Source organism: Sesamum indicum, linkage group LG14 (genome assembly GCF_000512975.1).
Source record: "Sesamum indicum cultivar Zhongzhi No. 13 linkage group LG14, S_indicum_v1.0, whole genome shotgun sequence".
In the NCBI taxonomy this organism is placed as follows: domain Eukaryota; kingdom Viridiplantae; phylum Streptophyta; class Magnoliopsida; order Lamiales; family Pedaliaceae; genus Sesamum; species Sesamum indicum.
Window position 1 is genome coordinate 4,164,564 of NC_026158.1, and position 24,809 is coordinate 4,189,372.

General features: G+C 36.5%; 4 protein-coding genes across 6 annotated transcripts; 2 read left to right on the forward strand and 2 right to left on the reverse strand.

Moving 5' to 3' along the window:
- On the forward strand, nt 1,230-3,930 carry LOC105176950 (multiple organellar RNA editing factor 8, chloroplastic/mitochondrial). The gene is made up of 4 exons (XM_011099941.2): nt 1,230-1,714; nt 2,336-2,433; nt 2,511-2,576; nt 2,921-3,930. The coding sequence occupies exons 1-4, from the start codon at nt 1,323-1,325 to the stop codon at nt 3,685-3,687; spliced, it is 1,323 nt and encodes a 440-aa protein (XP_011098243.1). The 5' UTR covers nt 1,230-1,322; the 3' UTR covers nt 3,688-3,930.
- LOC105176951 (stress response protein nst1) lies at nt 4,601-8,443 on the reverse strand. Its single transcript, XM_011099942.2, has 6 exons — nt 8,224-8,443; nt 7,145-7,554; nt 7,015-7,067; nt 6,641-6,678; nt 5,274-5,706; nt 4,601-5,020 (listed from the first exon to the last, which is right to left on the reverse strand). Exons 1-6 carry the CDS (start codon nt 8,238-8,240, stop codon nt 4,847-4,849), a joined length of 1,125 nt encoding a protein of 374 aa, XP_011098244.1. The 5' UTR covers nt 8,241-8,443; the 3' UTR covers nt 4,601-4,846.
- LOC105176952 (malate dehydrogenase, mitochondrial) lies at nt 9,334-12,839 on the forward strand. Its single transcript, XM_011099943.2, has 7 exons — nt 9,334-9,691; nt 10,312-10,485; nt 10,604-10,772; nt 10,884-10,945; nt 11,052-11,173; nt 11,950-12,067; nt 12,433-12,839. The coding sequence occupies exons 1-7, from the start codon at nt 9,434-9,436 to the stop codon at nt 12,571-12,573; spliced, it is 1,044 nt and encodes a 347-aa protein (XP_011098245.1). The 5' UTR covers nt 9,334-9,433; the 3' UTR covers nt 12,574-12,839.
- On the reverse strand, nt 13,267-19,062 carry LOC105176953 (transcription factor GTE4-like). 3 transcript variants are annotated; one of them, XM_011099945.2, is made up of 5 exons: nt 16,134-19,061; nt 15,979-16,024; nt 15,761-15,871; nt 15,369-15,445; nt 13,267-14,105 (listed from the first exon to the last, which is right to left on the reverse strand). In XM_011099945.2, the coding sequence occupies exons 1-4, from the start codon at nt 18,543-18,545 to the stop codon at nt 15,384-15,386; spliced, it is 2,631 nt and encodes an 876-aa protein (XP_011098247.1). In that variant the 5' UTR covers nt 18,546-19,061; the 3' UTR covers nt 13,267-14,105; nt 15,369-15,383. The 3 variants fall into 3 exon arrangements, with proteins under 3 accessions (XP_011098247.1, XP_011098246.1, XP_011098248.1); XM_011099944.2 differs by having other exon boundaries at nt 15,761-15,886; XM_011099946.2 differs by lacking the exons at nt 13,267-14,105; nt 15,369-15,445 and having other exon boundaries at nt 15,753-15,886; nt 16,134-19,062.

A 24,809-nucleotide genomic window follows, 5' to 3' on the forward strand; every position in this document is an offset into this window, starting at 1 on the left:
TAAAATTATTGATATATTTCTTGAAGGATTATTAGTGCAATGTATTTAGGAGTTGTTTGTGTAAAGTTTCGACATTGAATGGCTGGTGTACTTATAATTACAATTATAACCTCAACGAATATACTTATAATTCTATAAAAGGGTAAATTACAATAAGCTCATCTAAGGTTTAGCATAATTATGAGTACCCCGTCATTGTTTGAAATATTACCAATACTCTTTTAATTTTTGATGAATTTATATAGTGCCTGAATGGAGGGTTGAAATTATAAACTTTGTCATTGCTGTATTTTTTTATTTTTAAGAATAAAAATTCTAAAAAAATTGGGTGAGGTAGATGGTAAGATTCAAAAAATTTAAAAAAAAAATATTTCGCTTAATTCATAAAAAAAATTATCATTGATAGATTGAGCTAATTGTTAGACGACTGTTAAAATTAGGGGGTATTGATAATTTTTCGAACAAGAAAAAATATTTGTAATTATGTTAAATATCAAGAGAGCTCATTATGATTTAATATTTTATGAACGTCAATGTAATTTATCCTTATTATATTTAAGGATAATTACACTCCCCTCCCCTGAGGTTTGTGTAATTATACGTAAACTCCCTGTGGTTTGAGAAATTACATCTAACACACCTGAAGTTTGCTTCCATTTAACAAATAAGCCCCTTCATTAGTTAAAATTCACCAAATTTGGTGCTATTAACAAAAAAATTCAGAAAAAAAAAATAGATTTAACTCCGGTTGACTTATTACTGATATATTGCATGTCAAATAAATTTTTTTATGCTCAAATTACTCTCACGCGTCTTCACGCTTTAATGGATATGGAGAGGTATATTTTCACCATTATAAGAGTAATTTAATCTGAAAAAAATTATTTAACCTGCAACAAGTTGGTAATAAGTCAATCGATGGTAAATTTCAATATTTATTCAGTTTTCTATTAATTTCAACAAATTTAGTAAATTTTGATTAACGGATAAACTTATTTGTCAGGCATAAGCAAATCTACGAAATGCTAGGTATGTTTTTTTAAATTATAAAAAGTTTACGTGTAATTACACCGAGCCTCAGGGGAAGAGAGTGTAATTATCATTTATATTTATATGCATCTTCCTTGACATTTACGTGGTAGGGAAAAAACAAAAGATATTTAAGGCATTTTCCACATTTCCAGGGGCATTTTTGCAAATTTTACACTATACCTTCTATAAAGGGTGGATCAGCATACATACAACCCTCTAACACCCAAAAACCCCACATTTCAAGCAGTGCACCTTCCACACTATCTCTAGGGTTTATCAAGATTTTGACGATGGCGACGAGATACCTCGCCCGTTCTCTCTTCACCACCACCAAACAGTCCCTCGCCTCCGTCCTCTCTCACTCCACCGCTTCGTCCGCCGTCCTCCCCAATTCTTCCTCCTTTCTTTTCCGCCTCCGCCCTCTGGTCGCCGCCGCTTCGGCTTCCTATTTTCGCCGCCTTGCTCCAGCGTTATCCACCAGGGGGTTCGCGACTAGACAGACGACGTCGTCCCTTAGTGATCCCAACCCTAACTGGTCGAACCGTCCCCCCAAGGAGACTATTTTGCTAGATGGCTGTGATTTTGAACACTGGCTTGTGGTTATGGAGAAGCCGGAGGGTGATCCCACGAGGGATGAGATCATCGATAGTTACATCAAAACCCTAGCCATGGTCGTCGGGAGGTTTGAGTTATTTCGCTTTTTTTGACATTTTGAGCTGACCGACTCTGTTTTGTTCTACTAGAATTTTTTAAATTTGTTTTCTGGTAATTTTTGTTCTGTTTAAAATAACTGAATATAATTTTTTTTTTTCTTTGATTGCTCTTGAGGAGTAGGAAATTGTGAACTACAAGTGTAGGGTGGCTATTTTTTAATTAAGTGATGGATAGTGGTATCCTGCTGATAAAGATAAGGTTTTGGAAAAAACATTTCAGGTATCTGACGAAGGTATGATAGCAAAATATAAATAAAGTGGTCGAATAATTTGTTGAAGGCAAGGTGTTTGTAGAGTATATTGGAAATATGACTTGACTTCAACTTTTAAATGTTTGAAGATGGTGGGTGTTCAAGCACACCTTACGTCTTCATTTATATATTATTATTGACTGAATGTCAAGTTATGAGATTAGTGCATATGTTTATATTTTGGCTGATGAATACTATGTTTTAATGATCTCATTAGTTTGACAAGTTCTGTTTCCCATTCCATGGCCATGCTTGTTAGTGAAATTAATTTTCATGGTAGGATATCTGCTTCTCCTTTTCCCACCCTGATCATGATGAATAAACTTTTGAAATTTGCAGCGAGGAAGAAGCAAGAATGAAAATTTATTCGGTCTCTACGCGGCATTACTATGCATTTGGAGCCCTTGTGTCAGAAGAACTTTCTTACAAGTTGAAAGGTAATGTTATTTCGTTGCAGCTGTCTGAAGTAAGTTTAAATTTCACATTCTTTTAACTTCATTTAATAATGGTGCAGAACTGCCAAGGGTTCGGTGGGTGCTTCCTGATTCATATTTGGATGTAAAAAATAAGGACTATGGAGGTATGAAGTTCAGTCATATACTAAATTATGTAGCTACTTCATAATTTTAGAGTGTGGGAAATTGTTCGATGGGAAATTAGGCTTTGTTTTCTTCTGCTGTTTACACATTCTTCTGTGTAAAATATATAATGTCATCAAAAGAGTAGTTCATACTTCATATAATTCCACAAATAATTTTATCTGGTTTCTTTTACACTTTCTTTGTTTTATGTTGCAAACTTGTGACTGGAACTTGGGTAATCTTTGTGTAAGATATAAAAGAATCTGCTATATTGTGAACTTACCATGTGGTGTTCTAATTTGTGGTGATGTGGAAGTCTAATATTCTCATTCTGGTATTGCAGGAGAACCATTCATAAATGGGCAGGCAGTTCCATATGACCCTAAATATCATGAGGAATGGGTGCGGAACAATGCTCGGGCAAATGAGAGGAACAGGCGCAATGACAGACCTCGCAACTTTGACAGATCAAGAAATTTTGAGAGAAGAAGGGAGATGCAAATGAATCAGAACCCTGGACCTAATGTTGGAGGCCCAGGTCCTAACATGGGTGGTCAACCAAATATGGCTGCTCCACCCCCTAATGCTCCTAACACTGGAGGAATGCAGTCCAACATGGGAGGACAACCAAACTATGGGGGAGGAGCATCTCCAAATAACCCTGGAAACTATCCGCCAAATAACATGAGGGGGCCGCCTAACAATGCACCAAACTATCAGTATGGCCATGGAAATAATAGTGGAGGAGCACCTTATCAATCTGGTCCAGGGCCGAATCAGAATGGCTTTGCTCCTAGTATGGTACCTGGTCAAGGACAAAATCAGAGTGGCTATGGTCCTAATATGGGTGGTGGCTTCCCTCCCAATAGGGGATCTGGTCCAGGACAAGCGCCTGGTGGTTTTGCTCCTAATATGGGATATGGAACTGGGCAGAATCAGAACTATGTTCCGAATATGGGGCCTGGTCCAAATCAAAACAACTATGCTCCAAATATGGGACCTGGACAGGGACAAAGTCAGAGTGGTTATGCTCCGGGAGTGGGTGGTGGAAACCCTTCACAGAGCCAGAATGTTCCTGGAAGAGATTTGCCTCCGCATCAAAATTATTGATACATGTATATTGAGGATGAGTTCTTAGGATTCCCGTTACTGTTACTGTTTTAAGTTTCGTAAGTAGAACAATGCATGTTGTTTGTTGGTCGCTGGTATGCGTATAACTAAAGTCAATGTGCAAATGCTTGATCTTTCAAGTTGAGGTTTCCGTCACTAGAACTTGGTGCTCTGCTCGAATACCTGGCTTACTGTGTCTACTTTGAATCTTGCCTAAAATTGTTACTTGATTTTTGTTGATAATCATCAAGAGGTGGTGATGTTGCATTTGTATATCATGCTCTTAGAAGACTTGGTTCTTTGGCGGAGTTGGGATCATTTTGTTCGTAGATCCTAAAGTTGGAAAGATTCTGAAATTACGAGATCAGGGTAATGAAGTGAACTGAAGCTGCTCAAGATTTTCTCTAGAAAAAAGCATGTGAAAACTAATTGATGGTATCGGGAGTTGGTAATGACAAATGGAACTCCGAAGAGGGGATGTTCAGCTGCTTCCAACTATCAAATTACTGCAATAATCAGATGGAAAGTGAAAATAGCTTTGTGCTGCAAGTGCACATCCAAATCTATCTTAGGACAGCGTTTGGCTTTAAGAAAATAATTTTTTAGTGTTTGACAAAACTGCCTTAGCTTCTGAGCCTTTACAAAGAGTAATTTTTTGGCCTAAAGTTAGAAGTGATTTAAATTCAAATCATCTTTGATCACTTTGTCGTTCTAACAGTAATGTCAATCCAACTTTACCCAATTAGACTTATTACTTCATATTTGCGCATGAGGATAAAATAGTCTTTACAAATTATCACATAATCTGAATGTCACAAGCCTCACAACTGCACTAAGCAACAAGAACATGAAAATGTGTCGTCAGTTGGGTGCAAATATTGCATGTAAGATCCAAGATCCTGATCTCCTGTAGTAATGTTCTAACATCCCATAAATATATAAGGTTGTAGGAACTCGCGGTTCTGGTAAGAAACAACTAGGTGCAAATATCCGTCCTCAACTTATGCAGGGCTGTTCTACAGAGCACAGAGACTCAATGGCTAATTGGCGAAATCAAAGAATGTTTACTAGAGAACCAGCTTGAGCAAGGAACGGAGAAACTGTTATAGTCTCAGTTGCAGTCCTAGTTTCTCTGGCATGTACAGATGAAGATGATATGTCAGAGCTTGTCAAGCAGTTGTTCCGCTCTTCTATTCTTAGCAAAACGAATCTGTTCTGCTAGTGAGACTCCTTTTCGTAATTGCTCCCTCTTCACAAATTCCAAGTCAAAGTTCTCCCAGGGCCGTTGATGTGGATTGCTTACCTGATTAATTGCAGATTTCTTTTTTTGAATCTGTTAACCACCAAATGTAAGAGCTGTTAACAAAACAATTGATCTTACAGTAACAAGGATGCTCAAGCTTGAGATAAGATTCAGATTTAGATTTTTTAAGGAAACCACCAACAATAATCCATAATCCCTGCCTATTTTCAAATCTTAAAAACAAGAAAATAACTGGAGGATCAAGTTACATTGATGCGATAATGAAATAAACAATTCATTTGTCACCAAGATACAGTATCCGAATGACAAATCAATTGATTACCTTCAGTAGTCTTTCCTTGAGTTTCACCTCTTGAAATTCAGCCAACCTTTCTTTTTCTTCTTTCGACTTTTTATTCCTCTTTCTGATTGATACTCCTCTAACTTTTGAATTTTCTTCCCGCTCTCTTCTTTTCTGAGCAAGCCTCGCCATCTTTTCTGCTTTTGCTTCCGCTGCTCTCGCTGCTCTGGTGCGTGCCATCTCTTTTGCCTTTGCTTTTTCGGCAGCCCGATGAATCTGTAGGAGGGCAATTTCTTGTTTAAGTTTGTCATAGCTATCCCAATCCAGTTCTTGCTCATCATTCCCACCTATCTTAGCAGCTATTGCGATGCTTTCAGCCCATGACTGCAAGAATTTCTCCCTTGATCTTTTCCATTTTAGCCGTTTCCCCCATAGCCTTGTGAGAGATGCACGTATTTTTATTTTGGTCTGGTCACTGCAACAAGAATTGCAACTGTACTGTAAAATTAAGCTTAAGTAACCACTTCACAGGTTCACTTCGATTATTTTACATTAGCTACTCAGCCGTCAAAGCTGCTTTAGCAGAGATGAAATTAGAGATAAGTGATTGTATGTTTGATCTGCATGCATATCACAGTAAGGACAAATAACGAGGAAGATTAAACACAGAAAACTTCCTAATCTTTTGCTCGCACTTTAATTTATATTATGTTCCATATGTGAGGGTATAAAACACATACTTCATTTACCACTATCTACATTACATAAATACACATATCCTGAAATAATGTTCATGATTTTATATAACCATGAGGGCTGGTTTGAGTACAACCAATAGACCCGCCCAAACCCTCTTTGTTCCATGAGAACAGAACTTTAGAACCCCCTCAGGACCCGTTTATGGATCCAAATCCATCCCTTTTAAGGATGATTGGACCCACTCCATTGGCATATCTAATTATGTTTTACTGCACAGATCACCACCTTGATCCTTCAGCTATCTATAAATTAATCATAAACAAAAACCAACTACATCCAGTGCGCACTTTCAGATACTTGAGTTTTTTTATCAGCATCCATTGTGATGAACTACAATTGTCACAATCAACAAAACTGTCGAATAAAGATATATATTTGCAACTCTTATCAGTTTGGGTGCAAAAATATATGTCGAGGTACACTTGTAGAAGATGTGTTGTACGTTAGGCTGGATTCCAAGCAAAGAGTTTAATTTTCCTTTACTTAAGCTTGTTACAGAAACACATGTATTTTCTATAAAGGCATCAAGTGCACATTCTGGACAAGCTTCAGGCTTCAGGCTTCAGGAAAAGAAATCCAAGAAGAACGTATTTTCCATGGTGTGAGTTGGTTCCTTGTGGTAGAAATGGAACTGAGGAAGTAGGGATTACCTTAGAGTACGCGGAGCTTCAGACATCTTCTTTCTGACCTGTAAAAAATTAGAAACAGAGGACATCAAAGAGAAGGAGACAGAAAAACTAAATGCAATTTAGGAATGAATCAAATATCGGGCTTAAGAAATGGATGAGTGATGGTAAATTGTCTTTGGAGTACTTCCTTTCAGTTTCAGGAAAAAGACAAGAATGCGCATAAGAGCAGCTGATTACCTTTTCCAAAATTGTTGATAGCAATATAAATAGCAAGCAGGCGAAAATTTCATTATGAAATAAAGAAACATCCTGTGCTCTAGACTACTCAATTCATGAAACGGAAAGATACATCCAATTGATCTAATCTAAATTGACCGATTCTTACATGACTTCACCTTGGGGTCTTTCAAGGCTTCTTTCGTTCTTTGTCTGATTCTCTCACGAGTCTCTGCATGAGTTGGTATAGAGGATTAGGCCTGCAAAACTATGGAAATGAGTTTAATCTGAGTTACCAGAAATAGTAACCTTCACTGTGTTTTTGTCCTTTGTTCCATGGCACTCTTCCTTTGTTTCCATGGCCAGTTCTTTTGCTTATCTCATCATCCTCAGCATCAGCACTTTCTAGGATATGCCGATGACTATCTACTTGCATCTTCTCAGTTAAATTTGGAATTTCGAATGAATCAGACTTGACTTGTCCTTCGGAAGATTCCATGACCTGAGGTGTCTGTCCTACATAAATGTCCTTGTGCGTTCCTCTACAGGAGTATGGTCTCATATAGCAAGTAAAAAGGCCATAGCCAACACAGGGAGATGTGTTCTTTACACGAGATATGCCAGAAGTTGAATAAGTTGTCTGTTCAATCACATAAGCAAACCTAGGCAGAATAGTTCTGGGCATGGAATCAATGGGAAGTCGAGAAGCAGACAGCTTCCTGGAAAAAATCCATTAAAGACCAACAATCTCTTGTCATTACAGGCAACAGGCATATCTGTTATCTACCTTCTGAATCAGTTAATTTAGACTATATTCAATAAATCACAAGGCAGCTCACGTTGCACAAAATACTAGTAGCAAGCCATTGCAGGTCTAATCCATGACATTACCCTGTAAAGGGCCGGTTGACACAAAGGGGCATACGATAAGAGCATGTGGACTTTAAAATTGCCCCAGGCACCATCATATTAAAATATAAACTATACACCTTTCTGAACACCTGCAGTTTCCTCTTCTTTCTTAATCCCATTTTATGCTGCAAACCCATCCACCTATAATCTACTCCCGTTGTACAGGTCTCCAACATAGCAAGGAACAAGAAACTTTGATAGGAGAGTTGAGGCCTTACTGAACCTCTCCACTTAAATAAACTAAAAAAAAAACACAGCTTCATTTGTGAAGAATTTTCAAATTCAAGAACCCAAATTCCATTGCCAAATTCCCAGGTCCCTGAAGGGATTTACCACCCCTACTCTGAGAAACATATTATCAAACACTTAAGCACATTAGGCAAATATTCAGTAAAAAGTTTCAATCTTCCAAGAATTCATACATATATATACTAGAAAAAAAATCGAACTCGAAGAGGGGGAGGCAGAGAACTCACAATTGACAGGACAGCATCGCAGATTGCTTATGCTGGAGCGGTCATTGAAAGGTACAGAACCAAAACCAATTCTTGGTGGGGTGCAATCGATATGAACCAGAAATTTATGCTTGGACCTATGCCAATATCCTTGTGGTCTTGAGAGATTCTTGTTATTGATGAATCTACAAAAATAAAATAAAATATAGAAAAGAAAGATATATAAAACTTCTTTTAGTAAATATAAAATGGGGAAAAAATGTAGAAATTGTTACAAATCAACTTGAATTTATATTTAAAGCACCCATAAAATATTTGGGAGCATTAATCTTTTAAAATTAAAATTATCTAACAGTGCAAATTATGTTATGCCAACACGATATAAGTCTTAATTAAGTATTAGATCATATAAAAATTAGCAGTCGAGCACACTCTATAAGTATCTGGAATAGACGAAAAAACAAAAACAATATCGACCTACTTGTGAAAATAAAATATTAACATTACCTTTTTGTAATCAAGCAATAAATTTATATTAACAGTCGAAACACCTTTGATATATATATACATAACTTTAAAAATTACTATACATTATATAAATTTTTTTTTGAAGATAAAATAAACAATTAATTTAAAAATGTGAAATTATACTTTGTTTCTTAAAGAAGTTTTAAATTATATTTACACCCCAAAAAAATTTCACTATTTACACTTGACCCCATTTCGTTAGAGCGCTAGTAAAAAAAAATTATATAAATTTTAAATTTATAAGGTATTTAACATTCTCATGTAATAATTTTGTACTTATAAATTTTTTTAATGATATTAATATCTCACTCCACATATAATGCATATAATATATTTATTTTTTTATAAGTACAAAAATATAGATTAAGATATTAAACGAGGGGCATAACTAAATATCTGTATTTTATTTGTTCGCCTTCGCATTTTTTATTAAATGAGAAGAGTGATTTTTTAAAGGAGGTGTAAATATAATTTTAATTTTTTTCAAAAAAAAAAAAAGTATAATTTGAGATGTTTCACATGTGTATGTGTATTTAACCTTATTATAATTATAAATATAAAAATTAATACAAAATAAAAATACCAAATATCGGTCTCCATTCCCCACTTTCAGATTCAGTTAATTTGTATTCACACACACACACAGACACACTCTGTTCTGTTCTGTTCTTCTACCTGAATTCTCCGCTCTACACCAGAAAAGATGAAGGCCGCATCGTTGACATCTCTTCTCCGGAGGAGCAACGCCGCTTCCACCTCGCCGTGTTTCTTGCGCCGCGCATTTTCATCAGAGGCAGCGCCCGAACGGAAGGTAGCCATTTTGGGTGCTGCTGGTGGAATCGGCCAGCCGCTCTCTCTTCTCATGAAGTTGAATCCTCTTGTCTCTAGGCTCGCGCTCTACGATATCGCTGGAACTCCCGGCGTTGCTGCTGACGTTAGCCACATCAACACAAGATCTGAGGTTCTAGGCTTTCCTTCTCTTGGTTTTTGTCTGAAAATCTAGATTGGTGCTCTAATTTTGCTTTTACTTGAGTTAGTCGTTTATTTCGTTTTAGGTTTTGGAGCATGTTTGCTGCTCGTCTTTAGGGTTTGGATCTGAATTTATGATTCTTTTTATGTGTTGGGTTTCATCTGTTGCTTTTGTATAATTTCCTGGGTTTTTGCTCAACTATATGTTAACTTCAATGTTGCTGGAGATAAATGCCCTTTTCCTGATATTTTTATTTTGGATCTAATGGAGCCAAAGCATACTTTTAGGAAGCTGGTTGGTTCTTTTTAATTTTTTCTCGGTAAACTTCATCCGTCAAATTTATCTATACTTATTAAGATCATGTATCCATTTTTCTAAATAATTTTGTATATCAAGTTTTTGTTGCTTCTCAACTTGTGACTGAATGATGGGGATTTTCTTGCATAGAGTTTGTGCTGATTGAAAATTGCATCTTGAATCCAAAAAGCTATGCTTTAATTCCACTTCATGTCCCGCTGTCTTCATTTCTATTCCTGCTCTTTCAAATGATATCTTTTGCATTTTTTTTTTTTTAATTATAATCTGAAATTGTGTATTACCTTGATATACAGGTGAAGGGTTATGCAGCCGAAGAACAGCTAGGAGAGGCACTGGAGGGTTCTGATGTAGTCATCATTCCAGCTGGTGTGCCGAGGAAGCCTGGGATGACCCGCGACGACCTCTTCAAAATCAATGCTGGCATTGTCAAATCACTTTGTGAAGCCATTGCCAAGTACTGCCCCAATGTAACACACCTATCTTTCTCTACGTGTTGCTAAGTTTCTGATATTGAGTTTTTGCTGTGACTTTTCGTTGCTATTGGTGTCTGAAAGTCATTGATGCTAACTTTTGCCATAAATTTAGGCTCTTGTCAATATGATTAGCAATCCTGTAAATTCAACTGTGCCTATCGCTGCTGAGGTCTTCAAGAGCAAGGGAGTATATGACGAGAGGAAATTGTTTGGTGTGACCACCCTTGATGTGGTCAGGGCCAAAACATTCTACGCTGGCAAGGCTAAAGTCAATGTAGCTGGTATGACTATTCTTTTATTGGTGGAGTAATGGTTGCTAGCTTAAGGTTATTGTTTTACTTCCTCTTAGCTTTGTGCATTACCTAAAAGTATTGCATCTTCTTTTTCGGCAGATGTCAATGTACCGGTCATTGGTGGTCATGCTGGAATTACCATTCTCCCATTGTTTTCACAAGTACTGATGCTGCACTGAAATTTTTCTTCTCTTGTTTCTTGATACATAAAGTATGTGGGTATTAATTGTTGCTGACTGAATAGATGACAATTAAACTTTGCTACAGGCTACACCAAAAGCAAATCTGTCTGATGAGGACATTAAAGCTCTGACAAAAAGAACACAAGACGGTGGCACGGAAGTTGTTGAGGCTAAAGCTGGGAAGGGTTCAGCTACACTTTCAATGGCGTAAGTGATGAACTTCTACTTGCTTCGTGTTAATTTTTTAGGCTGTGTTACTTTTCCATACAGTTTTGGCTTTTGGGTATTTCGGTGGCTGATATGTGTTGAGCGATCAGCATAGAAGACTAATTTTACCATAACACATGATCATCTGATACCAACTGGAAATAGTCAAATGCTAAAGCCTTTTGAGTTTCTAAGTGGAGCCATGACCTTGTCCTTAAACCTTATTCTGCTATGCATATTGGGATCAAGTGGGTTTATGTTATGCTGCAGGAGCCATTGCTTCTCTTTGGTAATCAAAGTCTTTGGATGTTCTTTTCTAAAGAAGGTTGAGGCTTGATGATTCTATTTGCTTCTGGGTGCTATTCTTCAATGCTTCTAGAATATCTGAAAATGGCCATAATCTTATGATCGATTCTAAGTTCAGAGTTTAGCAATCTGAAGCATCTTTACCCAATCACTCCGCTTCTTTAAATATTTGCTAGGAATAAATTGTGCAACTAAATAGTTGTTCGGATATTCTTAAACCCAACGGTTGCTTGACTATTCAGCAAAGAATTGGAACAAATTTTATTTTACGGCAGCCAGCTATTACTGCATAAATTCCACTCATCATTTAGATCTCCTTGAGATATTAGTGGGGTGCTATACAGATGCTCCCGAATCGAATTATGTGCTGAAAACATTATCATACTGTGTATCTACATGTCATAGAATTTTCATGATGATAAGTTGATTACATTTAGATTGCTGACAACACTGTCAAGGTAACTGTGCAGCTATGCAGGTGCGGTATTTGCTGATGCTTGCCTGAAAGGACTTAATGGAGCCCCAGATGTTGTGGAATGTTCTTTCGTGCAATCGACTGTAACAGAGTTACCTTTCTTTGCATCCAAGGTCAGTCAAACTTTTTGCATGTAACTCCTCTCACTGCAATGGTCACCCATTGGGTCGTCACCTAATATGCCTCGAGTGTTTAGACCTTAGTCATATGGGTGGGCCACCATTTGACGATTAGAGAAAGACAATGAAAGCTATGAAAGCTGGTGGGGGTTAAAGTCATAACATGTCCTGTTCCCATCCCAAGAAAATACAGAAAACCAAAATATGACATGCATTCGACCTCTTCCCAAAAATGCATTTTGGCTCGACTTCCTCCGTGTGAGGCACCAATGTGCTGTTGCATGCATGTAAACAATGTAGCTCTTTCCTTGTGTCATTTGAGTGATTCCTGATAGCAATGTCTATTACTGCATTAACAGGTAAGACTAGGGAAGAACGGCTTGGAGGAAGTTCTTGGTCTGGGTTCTCTGTCTGATAATGAAAAACAAGGATTGGAAGCTCTCAAGCCTGAGTTGAAAAGTTCAATTGAAAAGGGTGTTGCTTTCGTCCGCAGCAGTTAAAGTTGCAGGGAGCTGAACCACATTCCGTCACCAGAAGTGGACAACAATTTTGCATTTTCCTATGTTGTATTCTGTTAGTGTTTCTTGCTACAGGAGAGGTTATATCTTGCCTTGTGATGTACCGGGCTAGATACACATGTAATAATATGCGGCTACACAATGAAATTATTCAACAATAACCCATGCGGTTGGCTAGTCTTCGATATTCGATTTCTGTCGGACAAGATGCGCGGAATGTTAAATTACCACACGATCAAGTTACTTGACATGAAGCCTTTTAACATGAGAACAGTGAATGCAGTTTTTCATTTGTCCTTAATATGCAGGGTCAGGAAGTGTTGACGCTGGAAAGGTCACTACAATCTTGCAGATGCTACACCTGGTGTTACACAAGGTTAATTAGCTTGTTGACACACTTCTTAAAACAAGAAGCATGAAACAATCACCAGCACGCGACAACATACATCGAGTGTGCTATGTATTTGATCGGTCCATTGCAATTATATCAGCAGATCAGATAAGCAGATCATATTGAAATTTCAGGTTTTCCTGTAACTTCCAAATACCCTAAAACTCAGTGTCAGTCAGATTTTCTGTTAGTGGTGCTGCGTGCTGCTTGTGGCTATGGGCCTATGGCTGATTGAACGATCCGGCATGTGATGTCAAAATTAACAAATTACAAAATGTACCAGCTTGTAACATTGATAAACTATTTAATTGAACCTCTTGAATTTGAGAATCCATAGTCCCTTTCAAGTTCGACACAAAGGTGGAGGCTTGGAACTCTGCATCAAGATTCCCCTTGACAAAGGATATAGTCTATCAACAATAAACGGCTCAATACGAGGACAGTTGGGATAAGCAGCGGCTACAGCCACACAAGAATGTCATTTACTCGAGAGCCAGTTTTTAGTTGTCTGACAAGGTACCAAGAAACTATGTTCTAGTTAGGCCGCAGTTACAAATATAAACTGAAATTGCAAAAGGGTGCCACATCAATAGGCACTTACACTTCATTGCAATAGCCACATCCACAAGACTCAGTACCAACGCCACTCAATAGCTACAATGAGAAGAGAACTCATGCCAACTTGAAACAAACCAGTTACCATTCGCCTTCTTGAAATCTCTGACTCCCCTACGACAAAATTCAACAGCGCAAATCTCTTGTGATACTAAGCTCTGTACACACTACTGTACTACAATGCGCAAAAACGCAAGATACAACTTGCTACTCCCTAGCTGGCATACCTACACGATTCAATCAGGGCTCAATGACCTCAAAGCCTCTCATCACAAGTTAAATGAAGGACAAAATCCTATCACAAACTCTTTTATGATTAGAAATTAGAGCTGCATTCTCCCATCACCGTCAATGAACCAATAAGACATTATGCATTCTGCTAACAAGAGAGACCACCTCAAATATTCAGACTTGCACGTTCATGATGGGAAGGTGCGCCTGGGATAATGCACCTAAAACATCAAATGGCATTCCAGTTCCATCTGGCCATTCAGCATATCTAAAGGTCCTGTAATCATCATTTGCATGAGGAAGCATTAATGAAATATTCATCAACATGCATTGGTCCATCATAACAATTGTTCTGCAACATTACAAAATGTCATGAAAATATTGCATTTTATCATGATGTTAAGCCACATAAAGCCAACAGAGAGAATATCCAAGAACATATCCCAACTTAAAAGTAGCAAAGAATTCAAGGCATGGTTCTCCAAAAAGTGAAGCACTTCATACTCGTCCAGTGAAATTAAAAACAATTTCTTATGTGTACTACCATCAAACATAGATGTTGTAAACAAAGGAAACTTTCATGAGATCCAATGATAGAAAAGGCTCTTGCCCCCTTCCCTGACTCTTTGATTTATGGACAAACCAACACAAGCATACTTCTGAGAATCCACAAAGTTATTGCCATTGAATCCAAGTTGCATACCGAAATGATTGGCCATAAAGAAGTGAGGAATACATTTCTCACTTATTGTTGTCTAACCAACATTCAGAAGAATCAAGTTTCATCAGTTAGATATCTTCTACATCATGCGCTGTATATAATCCAATACATAGCGATACGAGACGGCTTGAAATATTAAACCTCATATTCACCGGATGATTCCACTTTGCAATAAAATGACAGTAGCACTGACGAGGTTAATAACATTTAAACTCATGGAATAGGCTTTTGATGTCCATGCATGTGAAAGATGACCTGATATCTTGAAGCTGTTAACGCATAAGTGTAGAGCACAAATACGATATACTGTGAAAAGGCATACATATATCAAACCCTAGGAGTAAAAGCATAATTGTCCTGGGTACATCTGAATCTTTTCACTTTGTCTTTTCAATCTAGGTCCTGGCCTACAAAATGAGTGACCGCTGATAAGACTGGCAAAACTGAATGGTCGAAGCTTTTCCAAAGTCAAATCCTTCAAGCTTAAGAATTCTTCTTTAGCTTTTTAACAAAGACGTGCACAGCACTTGCCTTAAACAGATAATAATAGTGAGCCATTCCTCAGAAGTACAAGTTTAAATATCATTTGCATCAGATGCCACACAGTGTGTATTTATGGAATCTGTATTTGTCTCCCAATAATTTTAATCCAAATGAAACCAGTCTTAATTATTCATACAAACAAGACGAGATGTGTAGCTAAACAAAAGGATGGGTCAGAGAAAGCTGGGAAACCATGGAACTTAAAGGCAAATGATTGTCAAAGCAGTGTATGCCCAGAAGTATGCTCAGTGAACAGGACAGACATCTCTCCTATACCTCAATTGTATCCTTTCAAGTCCTCGGTGAATGCCCTGCATCCGATCCATCTGCAGAGGAACTGTCACTACCTGAACCTGTGAGTTTTTCAGAGGGTTCAAAAAAAAAAGACACACACACACACACACAACAACAACAACAACAACAAAGAAAGTCAGCCAAAAACAGTGTCATCCAGAAAAGAATAGACAGCCAGAAACACGATCAAAGGCATCATGAAACAACCATATCTTGGCCTGACATAAGCCATTGTCAAAATAGTAGGTAAGAAATGAAAGGAACAAAAGTTTGAAGTAACGGAAAAAGGTCGTACATAAGGAAAAGAATGGTCATTAGTGCTTGAACAAGTGATTGAACAGTTTGAACAGATAAGGAAAAGAATCATCAATTACCACTTGAAGATGATCCAGAATCACTGCTTGAGCTGCTTGAGCTGCTGGATTGACTTCCATTATACCCCTGCTTTTTCCCTTCATCAGGAGGAGCAGTACCCCTTTCAAAAGCTTTGGAAGAAGGAACTATCTAACCGTCAGTCTAAGTTTTCACAGTATAATCCACTCTCCAAATAAAGTACAATATAGAACCTCAGCATCATAAAGTAAATTAATACCTGCTACATTCTCAATTTGAACCTGCGCGACTGCTGGAGTTGAGTTCTGCAATGTGGGGAAAATATGATTCAATGCATTTTCATTAAGATCTGACAGAAGATTTTCCTTAGAATTTGAAATGTCATGCAATCTGAAATCAAAATTCCATCCTTACCGTCAATGCAACCTTCTGATTTGCTACTGTTCTTGCTTGGAGAGCAAGTTCAGCTTTCCTCTTGTTCTTGCTCAAGCTTTTTTTGTAATTAGTCACAAACCTATCAAGCTCCCACAGAGTTTCTGGATCAACACTGTCAATGTCCACCTCGATCTCATCATCGTGTTGAGAAAGGGCAGTGTTCCTCTTCTTAATGATCTGAACAATAGCATCAAGCTTCTCAGAAGGCAAGCCCTGAAGATTGGTGCTAAGTCTTTGCTTCTCCTCGTATGTCATGTCCCTTTTATTGGGATCCTTTGCTTTAGGTTTCTTCGGAAGAGGAGTCCTGCCAACATGAGGTCGATGAATCTTAGGATCAACAGCAACAGATGTCATTGGCTCAGGTCTATCATAAGTCCTTATCTGCGGGGCAGCAGGAGCATACAAAGGAACAGCAGCACCAGGGACCTGTGTTGCAGCAGAGATAAATCCAGGAACAAGAGGAGAAGAAAGTGGGACCGAAGCTGGGGTAAAATGAGATTGAGGTGGGGGCCTTCTGGAGGTGGGAGTGGACAACCCTCCGTCCTGATACATTTGATATTTCCAGTAAGGATTACACTCGGTCTCTATAATTGCCCATCTCTCTTCAAAAATCTGCAATAATTGTTCTGCCATAATGTGAACATCCTGTCCCTTCGGATTATAAGTCATGGCATTGTGAAAAACAAGTCTCACATCATCTGCAAAATCTTTAGGAGATTTATACCAATTTTGTGACAGTCTGGTCTTAATTGTACCCAAATCCATAGGATGCTTAATGATGTCATGATAATCAACCAAGCCAAGGGCCTTGGCATTCACTGGCTCATTAAACACCCACCCATACTTGTGCTTCATCAACCGCTGAAGTAAGCTGCTACAGCTTTTAAAGACCTGATTCCTGCTTTTCTCAAACCGAAAACCAAACCCGAAGGCATGTTCTGTTTCTCCACTATATTTCCTACCATTATTCGTCTTCAACCTCTTATTACTTTCAGGAGGCAGTCTGTCCTTTCCCAATAGGAACTCTGAGTTTCTGTAATACTGATTGGCCTTTGGTGTCCGTTTCTCTTTCTCGACAAATTCACCAGCTCTGTGATTATTTTCCATTACAGCAACACTGAGCTGCCTACTATATGGCCTCGGTCCTAGATTCCGGGCTGCACCCATATCAGAATTCACTCTCGCTAACCCCATAGGTCTTGCTTCCTGGTGCCCCATCGTACTCACCTCTGAATTCACTCTCACCAACACCCTTCTGTCTACCACATTATTTTGCGAATTTTGGTTCTGAGGATGAGCATAAACACCAATACTAGCACCTTCGCCACCGATACAATTGTTAGTATTGCTGAGGTTACTGTTGCTAATCTGAGTACTATATGAAGCGAGCTGAATATCCTTGGCTTCGAGCTGTTTAACTAGCTTCCTAACCTGATCAAGCTCACATTCTAGCTTCTTCCAGAGATCCTTAATCTCATTCTTCGGGGTTGCTTTCCATAATTTAAATCTAATCCTATCATCAACACTAGATATCACTAGCGGCTTCACAACTCCATTGACGTGCACTTGCTCATTGCCTTCGGGAACTTGAGGTGAACCTGGCATCATTTCTCCGTGACCCCGACCCGCATTCCCAGTAAGCAGCTGCATAGCAACTTGGCTGCCATTTGGCTGGTCCCCATTTACCTCATTTTCACTGAGGATAGGGGATGGCGTTTTCAAATTCTCAGCCTCATTACTGTTAGGCAATGACAAATCCTCAAGATTCTGCAGCTCAGCAGGTTGACTGCCATTGCCTTCTCGTATTCGATTCTGAGTGGAGCAATTATCCTGCAACAGTGAGGGCGTATGTGGTTGATGTTGTAGCTTTTCTTCCAGCATCTGTTGAAGAGTATCTGCATCTTTGTCCGGTGATCCACGTGAGAGAGTCTGTACTTGTTGTGGAGAGTCCTTATGCAACTTTTTATAAGAGTCCACATTGTTCGTCTCTAGAGCCTCCGGGGACTCTCGCAGAACAGGGCTCCCTGAACTCCTGCCGGGAGTGGTTGTTTCGGCAAGATTGCCAGGAGTAGTGGGTGGAGGCGAGGCAACAGCACAATTGTCGGGACCTTCGGAGGTCGAGGCAGTGGAAACCTCTGCAACGGTAGTTGTTGCAACAGAGGCTGAGGAAACCTCAGCCTGAGTCGGGGTGGGATTTGCAGCACTGCTCGGGGCGGCTGATGTGGGGTTCTCGGCTATGCGGATTGTTGTGGTGGCAGTACCGTTATTATTGCTGGATTTTTGGGCTTTCTTGTGGAATCTTCGCGTATAAACTTTGCTATTTTCCGTCCATCGACACCTCCCTCTCCAATTCAAATCATCACTAGAATCCCCTAAAGTCCCCGAAGCCATACATGTAATCACCAATTACTGAACAATAAAAAACCCTAACTTCGTCCGAATCAACCCCCAAGAACCCTAAGATTACACAATTTCCAATAAATCTAGGGTTTCAAAAACCCTAGAATCAGACTACAAACATCCAGAACCAGGGAATCGAATAATCTCGATTTACAGAATTTTAAATAGAAATCCTAGCTCAATTAAAACGGAAACACATCATATCTTTACAGAGATACAACCAGATCCGTCTTTCACCACAGAACAAAATTTCCAAAAAAGAAGAAGAAAGCCAAAGATCGGAACAGCGGATACAGATAACAGGAAAATAATTTACAATAAAAAGACAAAAAAATAAATAAAAACAGAGAAAATAATTAGGAAATTTAGGGTTTGAGAGCACGAGAGATTAGAGAAGAAGAAGGGGTGGGAAGCGTTCTGTTCTTCGATCCGAACTCCACTCGCTTTCTCTCTCTAGAAAAAAAAAATGAAAAAAGTTTTTTTGTTTCTCTCTCTAAACGCTGTGTCGCTTGTTGCTGTCGGGCGGCACACATGATACATTTAATCGCACGCGCTTTTGGACAGTGATCCAAAGGCGGTGAAGGATTGCCACGTCACTGGCGAGTGAAGGAGCGTGGTACCTTGCTGACGAGCGAACAATCAATGCCTTCGATTCCTTCGTGTATCCCACGCGCTATCCTCGAGATGCGGGGTTCCGTACCACGTGTGATTTCTCTGATGCTATTATTCGCTTTCCTTCTTTTAGTAGTATTTGCTTCTCTTTTTATTTATTTATATATTTATTTTTGAAAGGGTTTTAGTGTTGGGAACAAACTCTCTACTCACTTTTAATGTTGTTTTATTTAAAAATATTAGAATAATTACATACCCTTCTCTTGAAATTTGATATGATTATACATAATTTTTTTATAATTTAAGAAATTATATTTAGTTTTCATAAAGTTTGCTTTAATCTAAAAAATAAATTGCTCAATTAGTCAAAATTTACTAAATTTACTGATTTAATAAAAAATTGAATGAAAATTATTATTTATTCTCTATTGACTAATTATAGGTCAAACTATTTTTTTCTGACTAAACTTTCCTTATAACGATGAAGATATATCTCCTCACATGCATTAGTTCGTGAAGAAATATGGGGGTAACTTGATCATAAAAAATCATTTGACCTGCAATAAATCAATAAAAAGTAATGAGGGGGGTAAATATAGAAAAAAATTTCTGATTTTTTTATTAATATCACCAAATCCGGTGAATTATGACTAACAGATAGACTTATTGGTTAGAAGGAAGCAAATATCAGGAATGTTAGATGTGATTTCTCAAATCACGGGGGTTTATGTGTAATTACATCAACCCTTATGGTAGAAGGGTGTTATTATCCCTATATATATATATATATATATATATATGTATCATAATAAATACTTAGGTACATTTGTAATCTTATTAATTTGATTTGACTCAGAACTAGATTTAGAGTTTATAAGATGTTAGATTTTATTTAAAATAAATTTTTAAAGTACTTGGATAAAATAAAATTATGAAGCTTATGAGATGTTCGTAATGGCAAAATTATAATTAATTTGAAAGAATTTGTTAAGATTTTAAAAATATACTGATAATTCCTTATACATACTTTTTAAAAATCTTATAAGCTTTTACCTTCTTATTTTTAGGGCTTATAAGATCTTTTCATAAAAAAATTATGAAAGATTTTGTGACGTTTTATAAGCTTTCAAACATGTTATAAGATGTTTTAAAGAGTTTATAAACTCACCAAAACACCCTTTAAGTTTACGAGGCGTTCTCCAAATCAAAAATTAGGTCAAAAAATTCTTGAAGTATCCTACAATACAAAGCTTGATAAGATCAACGTGGGAAGATCCCAATTATAGTCCTCTGAATTTAAGTCAATAAGGTCATCTAAAAGACCGAGTTCGGAGGGTAAATAAGATGACAAAAATTATACGTTGTGCATGGAAGGTCAATAATTATAAATATGATCAACTATGCGAACTATTGATGCAATTTTAACTTGATGGTTGTAGTGAGTTTATACATACTCGAGTTTGGAGGTCGAGCGGGTGCAACTCTGACATACTGTGTGCGGATTCAGTGCCCTTTGGGATATAAAAGTTATATGTTTGGGGGTACATTTGTCATTTTGGAATACCCAATGTGTTCCATATATCAAATTTAGACTTGTAATATATTTACACGTCGTGCATTATGTTATTTGTTATATTTAAATATCAAATATAAATCGAACACAGTAACAATTTTAAAACATAGAATACATATTAAAGAAACAAACTGACAAATATCTATGATAGGAGCAGATATGTACATATATTTATGAATCTTAAACTTATAATCTTTTACTGTGAGCTATTTATCATATCACTTGACAAAGGTTTTATTGACACTTTTAGTAATTTTTACTCAGGATGTATTGCTTTGTACGGTTGGTAACAAATTGTACCTTAACGCATATTAATTTAAATTTTGCGATTAGATGATGACTGTAATTTTCAGATAATATTAAGAGGGTCTGTAGGTGAGCTTACAAATGTTTTAAAATATCTTATAAGATGTTGATAATTAGACAAATAGCTTATCAATATGTAGATCGCAATAAACGTACAATGAGCTATCCATCAACAAGATGTTGTAGAGAATTATGTTTGGACGTATCTCATTTGTTCCATCATTGCTGAAAAAGGAGCAATGCGCTAGCTTTGGCATATTCTGTATGCATGACACGTGCTGTTTGGAAGTTTATACATTCTCTGCAATATCTTTCGAAATTTCTATAGTGAGAATAAAAATTTACGTCTGGATTATTACGGTAAATTTGTATTCCAAACTAAAATTTCATTTATTATTAATTTCAAATGGAAAGTTTTCATATTAATACTTATATGTGTGATGTCTCCCAAATATTTTTTCTCAAAACTTAAAGATAAAGAAGTGGGCCTCCTACCGACCAACCCATCAGGTCGGACCTTGCTGGGCCATGAGTTAACTATTAGTAACACAACTAAAACTATAATTCAAAAAAGAGAAAAATAAAAAATTATATTAAATTAAATGACTTGATATGATAACCAATAGGTTGCGACCACATTAGATTTTGAAAAATTATGTTTGAGTTTGATTCTTCTACTAAGCCAATTGAGTACATACAAATTTTAATTAAACAAAACATGAATCAAATTTAAATAATTTGATATTTATATATATATATATATATATCAAAGCTCGAACTAAGCTTGAAATCTTATTGAATACTATTGAATTTCATTTATTAAATTTAACAAGTCGAGTTCAAATAAATTTTATTAGATAGATCTCCACTAAAAATAGCATTCTAGTGGCAATTATGTCTCAAGATCATGACTATGTGCGCATAGGTATTTGGGTCGGGCCAGAATCTAAAAAAGTAGTGGGTCAAATCGAGCCCATTGGGCTTTCTCAATTTTAAACGGTTTGATTCAGGTCCATTTATGAGGGAGGAGATGGTATTACAAATTCACCCCTCCTTTAAGTATCCAACCAAGGGCAAATTAGTAATTTTAGTGTCAATGCATCTTAAGGTCACCTCATGTCTCTTGATGGTAAGATCTCATCATCGAACTTGGGTTCTAAATTTAGGCCTATCAACGAGTGGGTATTATTTTAGCAAATTGAATATTGTTGAAATATATAAAATGATTTTGACTTTGTCCAAATATTAGATCGTTATTAATCAATTACACAATCGGCGTAGATTTGAGATATGAACAAAAATTAAAGAATCGATGGGAAAAAAAAAAGTATGAAACGTTACATTTGAACTTTAGAAGGATGCTTTTATCGATTTGAATTTACGTTCAACTTTCATTTTACGAGTTTTTTACGATTTGAATTCAAATGAATTTTATTGGTCTCATATATTAATTGAGCTTGACTTATCACTTTATGTTCAATTTAATTCTATCATAAATTTAATTTAGAGTTGTCACTACGAAAATAAAGATAAAAAATTGTGGCAATTTTTTTTTAAAACATTAATACAAAAAATAGTTAATAGACTTATGAAGTTTAGATGACAAGTAAATCTAGCCGATTAATTTATCAAAAAATTATAAATTCTATTTTTTTAAGTTAACGGATATTTATGAATTTTTAGAGTATTACATTTTAAGGTAAATTATAATTACATCCCCTGAAATTTAGCATAATTATGAATACTCCCTCATTGTTTGAAAAATTATAAATATCCCCCTCAAATGGAAAATAAATATATAGCCCCTAGAGGGTAGAATGGACATTATTATTTTAGCCTTGTTGTATTCTTTTAAAAAATAAAAAATATAAAAAAAATACAAAAAAAATTGAGGGTGGGTAAAATAGAAATAATCTATAGAAAATATTAGTTTATAAAAGCATATTAAAAAATTATAGGGTAAACATCATTTTTGGTCCCTCAACTATGCGACTTATCAAAATTTGATCTCTTATGTTTCTCACTCATCAGACTTAATCCCTCAACTTTATATATTTTATCATTTTTGGTCCCCTTTGTTATCTAACCGTTAAAACTAATGGATTTTTTTGGGGGAAAAAACCATTTATGCTGCCAAGAAGGTTCAAAACCAAGACCGTTTAAAAAGATTTGATACCTTCATCACTGATGGGTGTCGAGACTATCGAAAATAATTTCTACGGACACTTTTATAGAAGTGGGAGTAGGGTCGATTTCTCAGGGATTGACTTCAAGTCGATTCCTTTAAGAATAAAAATGGTGGGGGGATTTTGATTGTGAAGAGAATAGAAACTGAAAAAACTAGAAAGAAAATAAAATTAAAAGGGATAAATATATGAGAAGACTTTTTCGGTTAAGATTGGGAATTCGTGCTTGATTCTATTGGTTGATCATCGATGCAAATATAACATTCGTTTAAATAAATAAACCAGTTATGATCATTAGTACGACCTAACGACCTCACATTTTCTTACTATTTGTCAGTCAAGGTACGACTGTTGGCTAGATCCCTAATCTATAAACAACCCTAGGAACGTCCACAAGACTTAATCCATTAACAACATTAAGAATTAGAAAGGCCTGATTGTAGCTAACAAATTCCTACGAGGATAATTCATTTAAGTCAGATCATGCATTCTCAATAACATAATTAACTACTACAATATAATTAATCATGTTATGTTGCTACTAATTATTGAACTAAACAAACAATTACACGGATTGACAAAGTTCAATTAGCAAAGCAAAGCTTCTTGATAACGAACAATCGGCCGTATTATTCATAAATCAGATGTTTGTAGTACGAGCAAAGAGAATAACATGAATATTTATTTTAACGAGAGTAATAAGCATAAATTAGATCTCACGAATTTAGGAATCAAGCAATCACCTTAACTTTAATCAAAAAATAAGAAAATTAGCCTAACATGTTAAAAGAAAAATACACTAAAAAGAAGTGGAATTTTATTAACAATATTAAAACTAAAGAAAATTCAAAAGATAAAATGATGGATTGACTAATGGATTTGAGATGTCCTCCGATTTATACTATAAGCATCCTACGAATCTAGACACAGAGGATGGTTAGATATATAATTGGCTCTAAAAAGTTAACAAATCATTCCTTTGCATAAGCCAAATATCCCAAAAAGGATTATCTCCAAAATCATAGAGCAATCATTCCTTTTTCTTCAGCATAAATCACATCTTTTCTTTTTTTTTTTAGAGTTGACTGCAGCATTAAGAGTGGACGGGTCTAGTCGAATCAACAAATCTGTTACAATTTATTCCTTCATTTCTTGTTAGTCCCCAAATATTCAGCAGTGGCAGCAGCAGTAGCAGTGATTCTAAGCAACAAAATGATAAAAATAATTATAAGCAACACAAATAATTCAAGAATTTTGGTAAAAACTCACTTTGAAGATGTGAATCTTTCCTCCTCACCATGATTTTTTTCGCTGCTCAGTCAGTCGCCGTAGTCGCCCCGTCGTTCGTCATCGTTGTCTCTGCGCCGCTGCTCGTTGTTGCTGCTACAGCAGAATATTTGGGGACTAACAAGGTAATTCTTAGTTATTTGTTTTAAGTAATATATCATTTAGAAAAATAAACATGTGGTGCATTTTGTGCAGTGGTAAAGATATTGAATGCTTTAAAAGGTCTCGATTTTGAACCCTATGGCAGCAAAAAAAAAATTCCTCGAAGAATCTATTAGTTTTAACGATTAG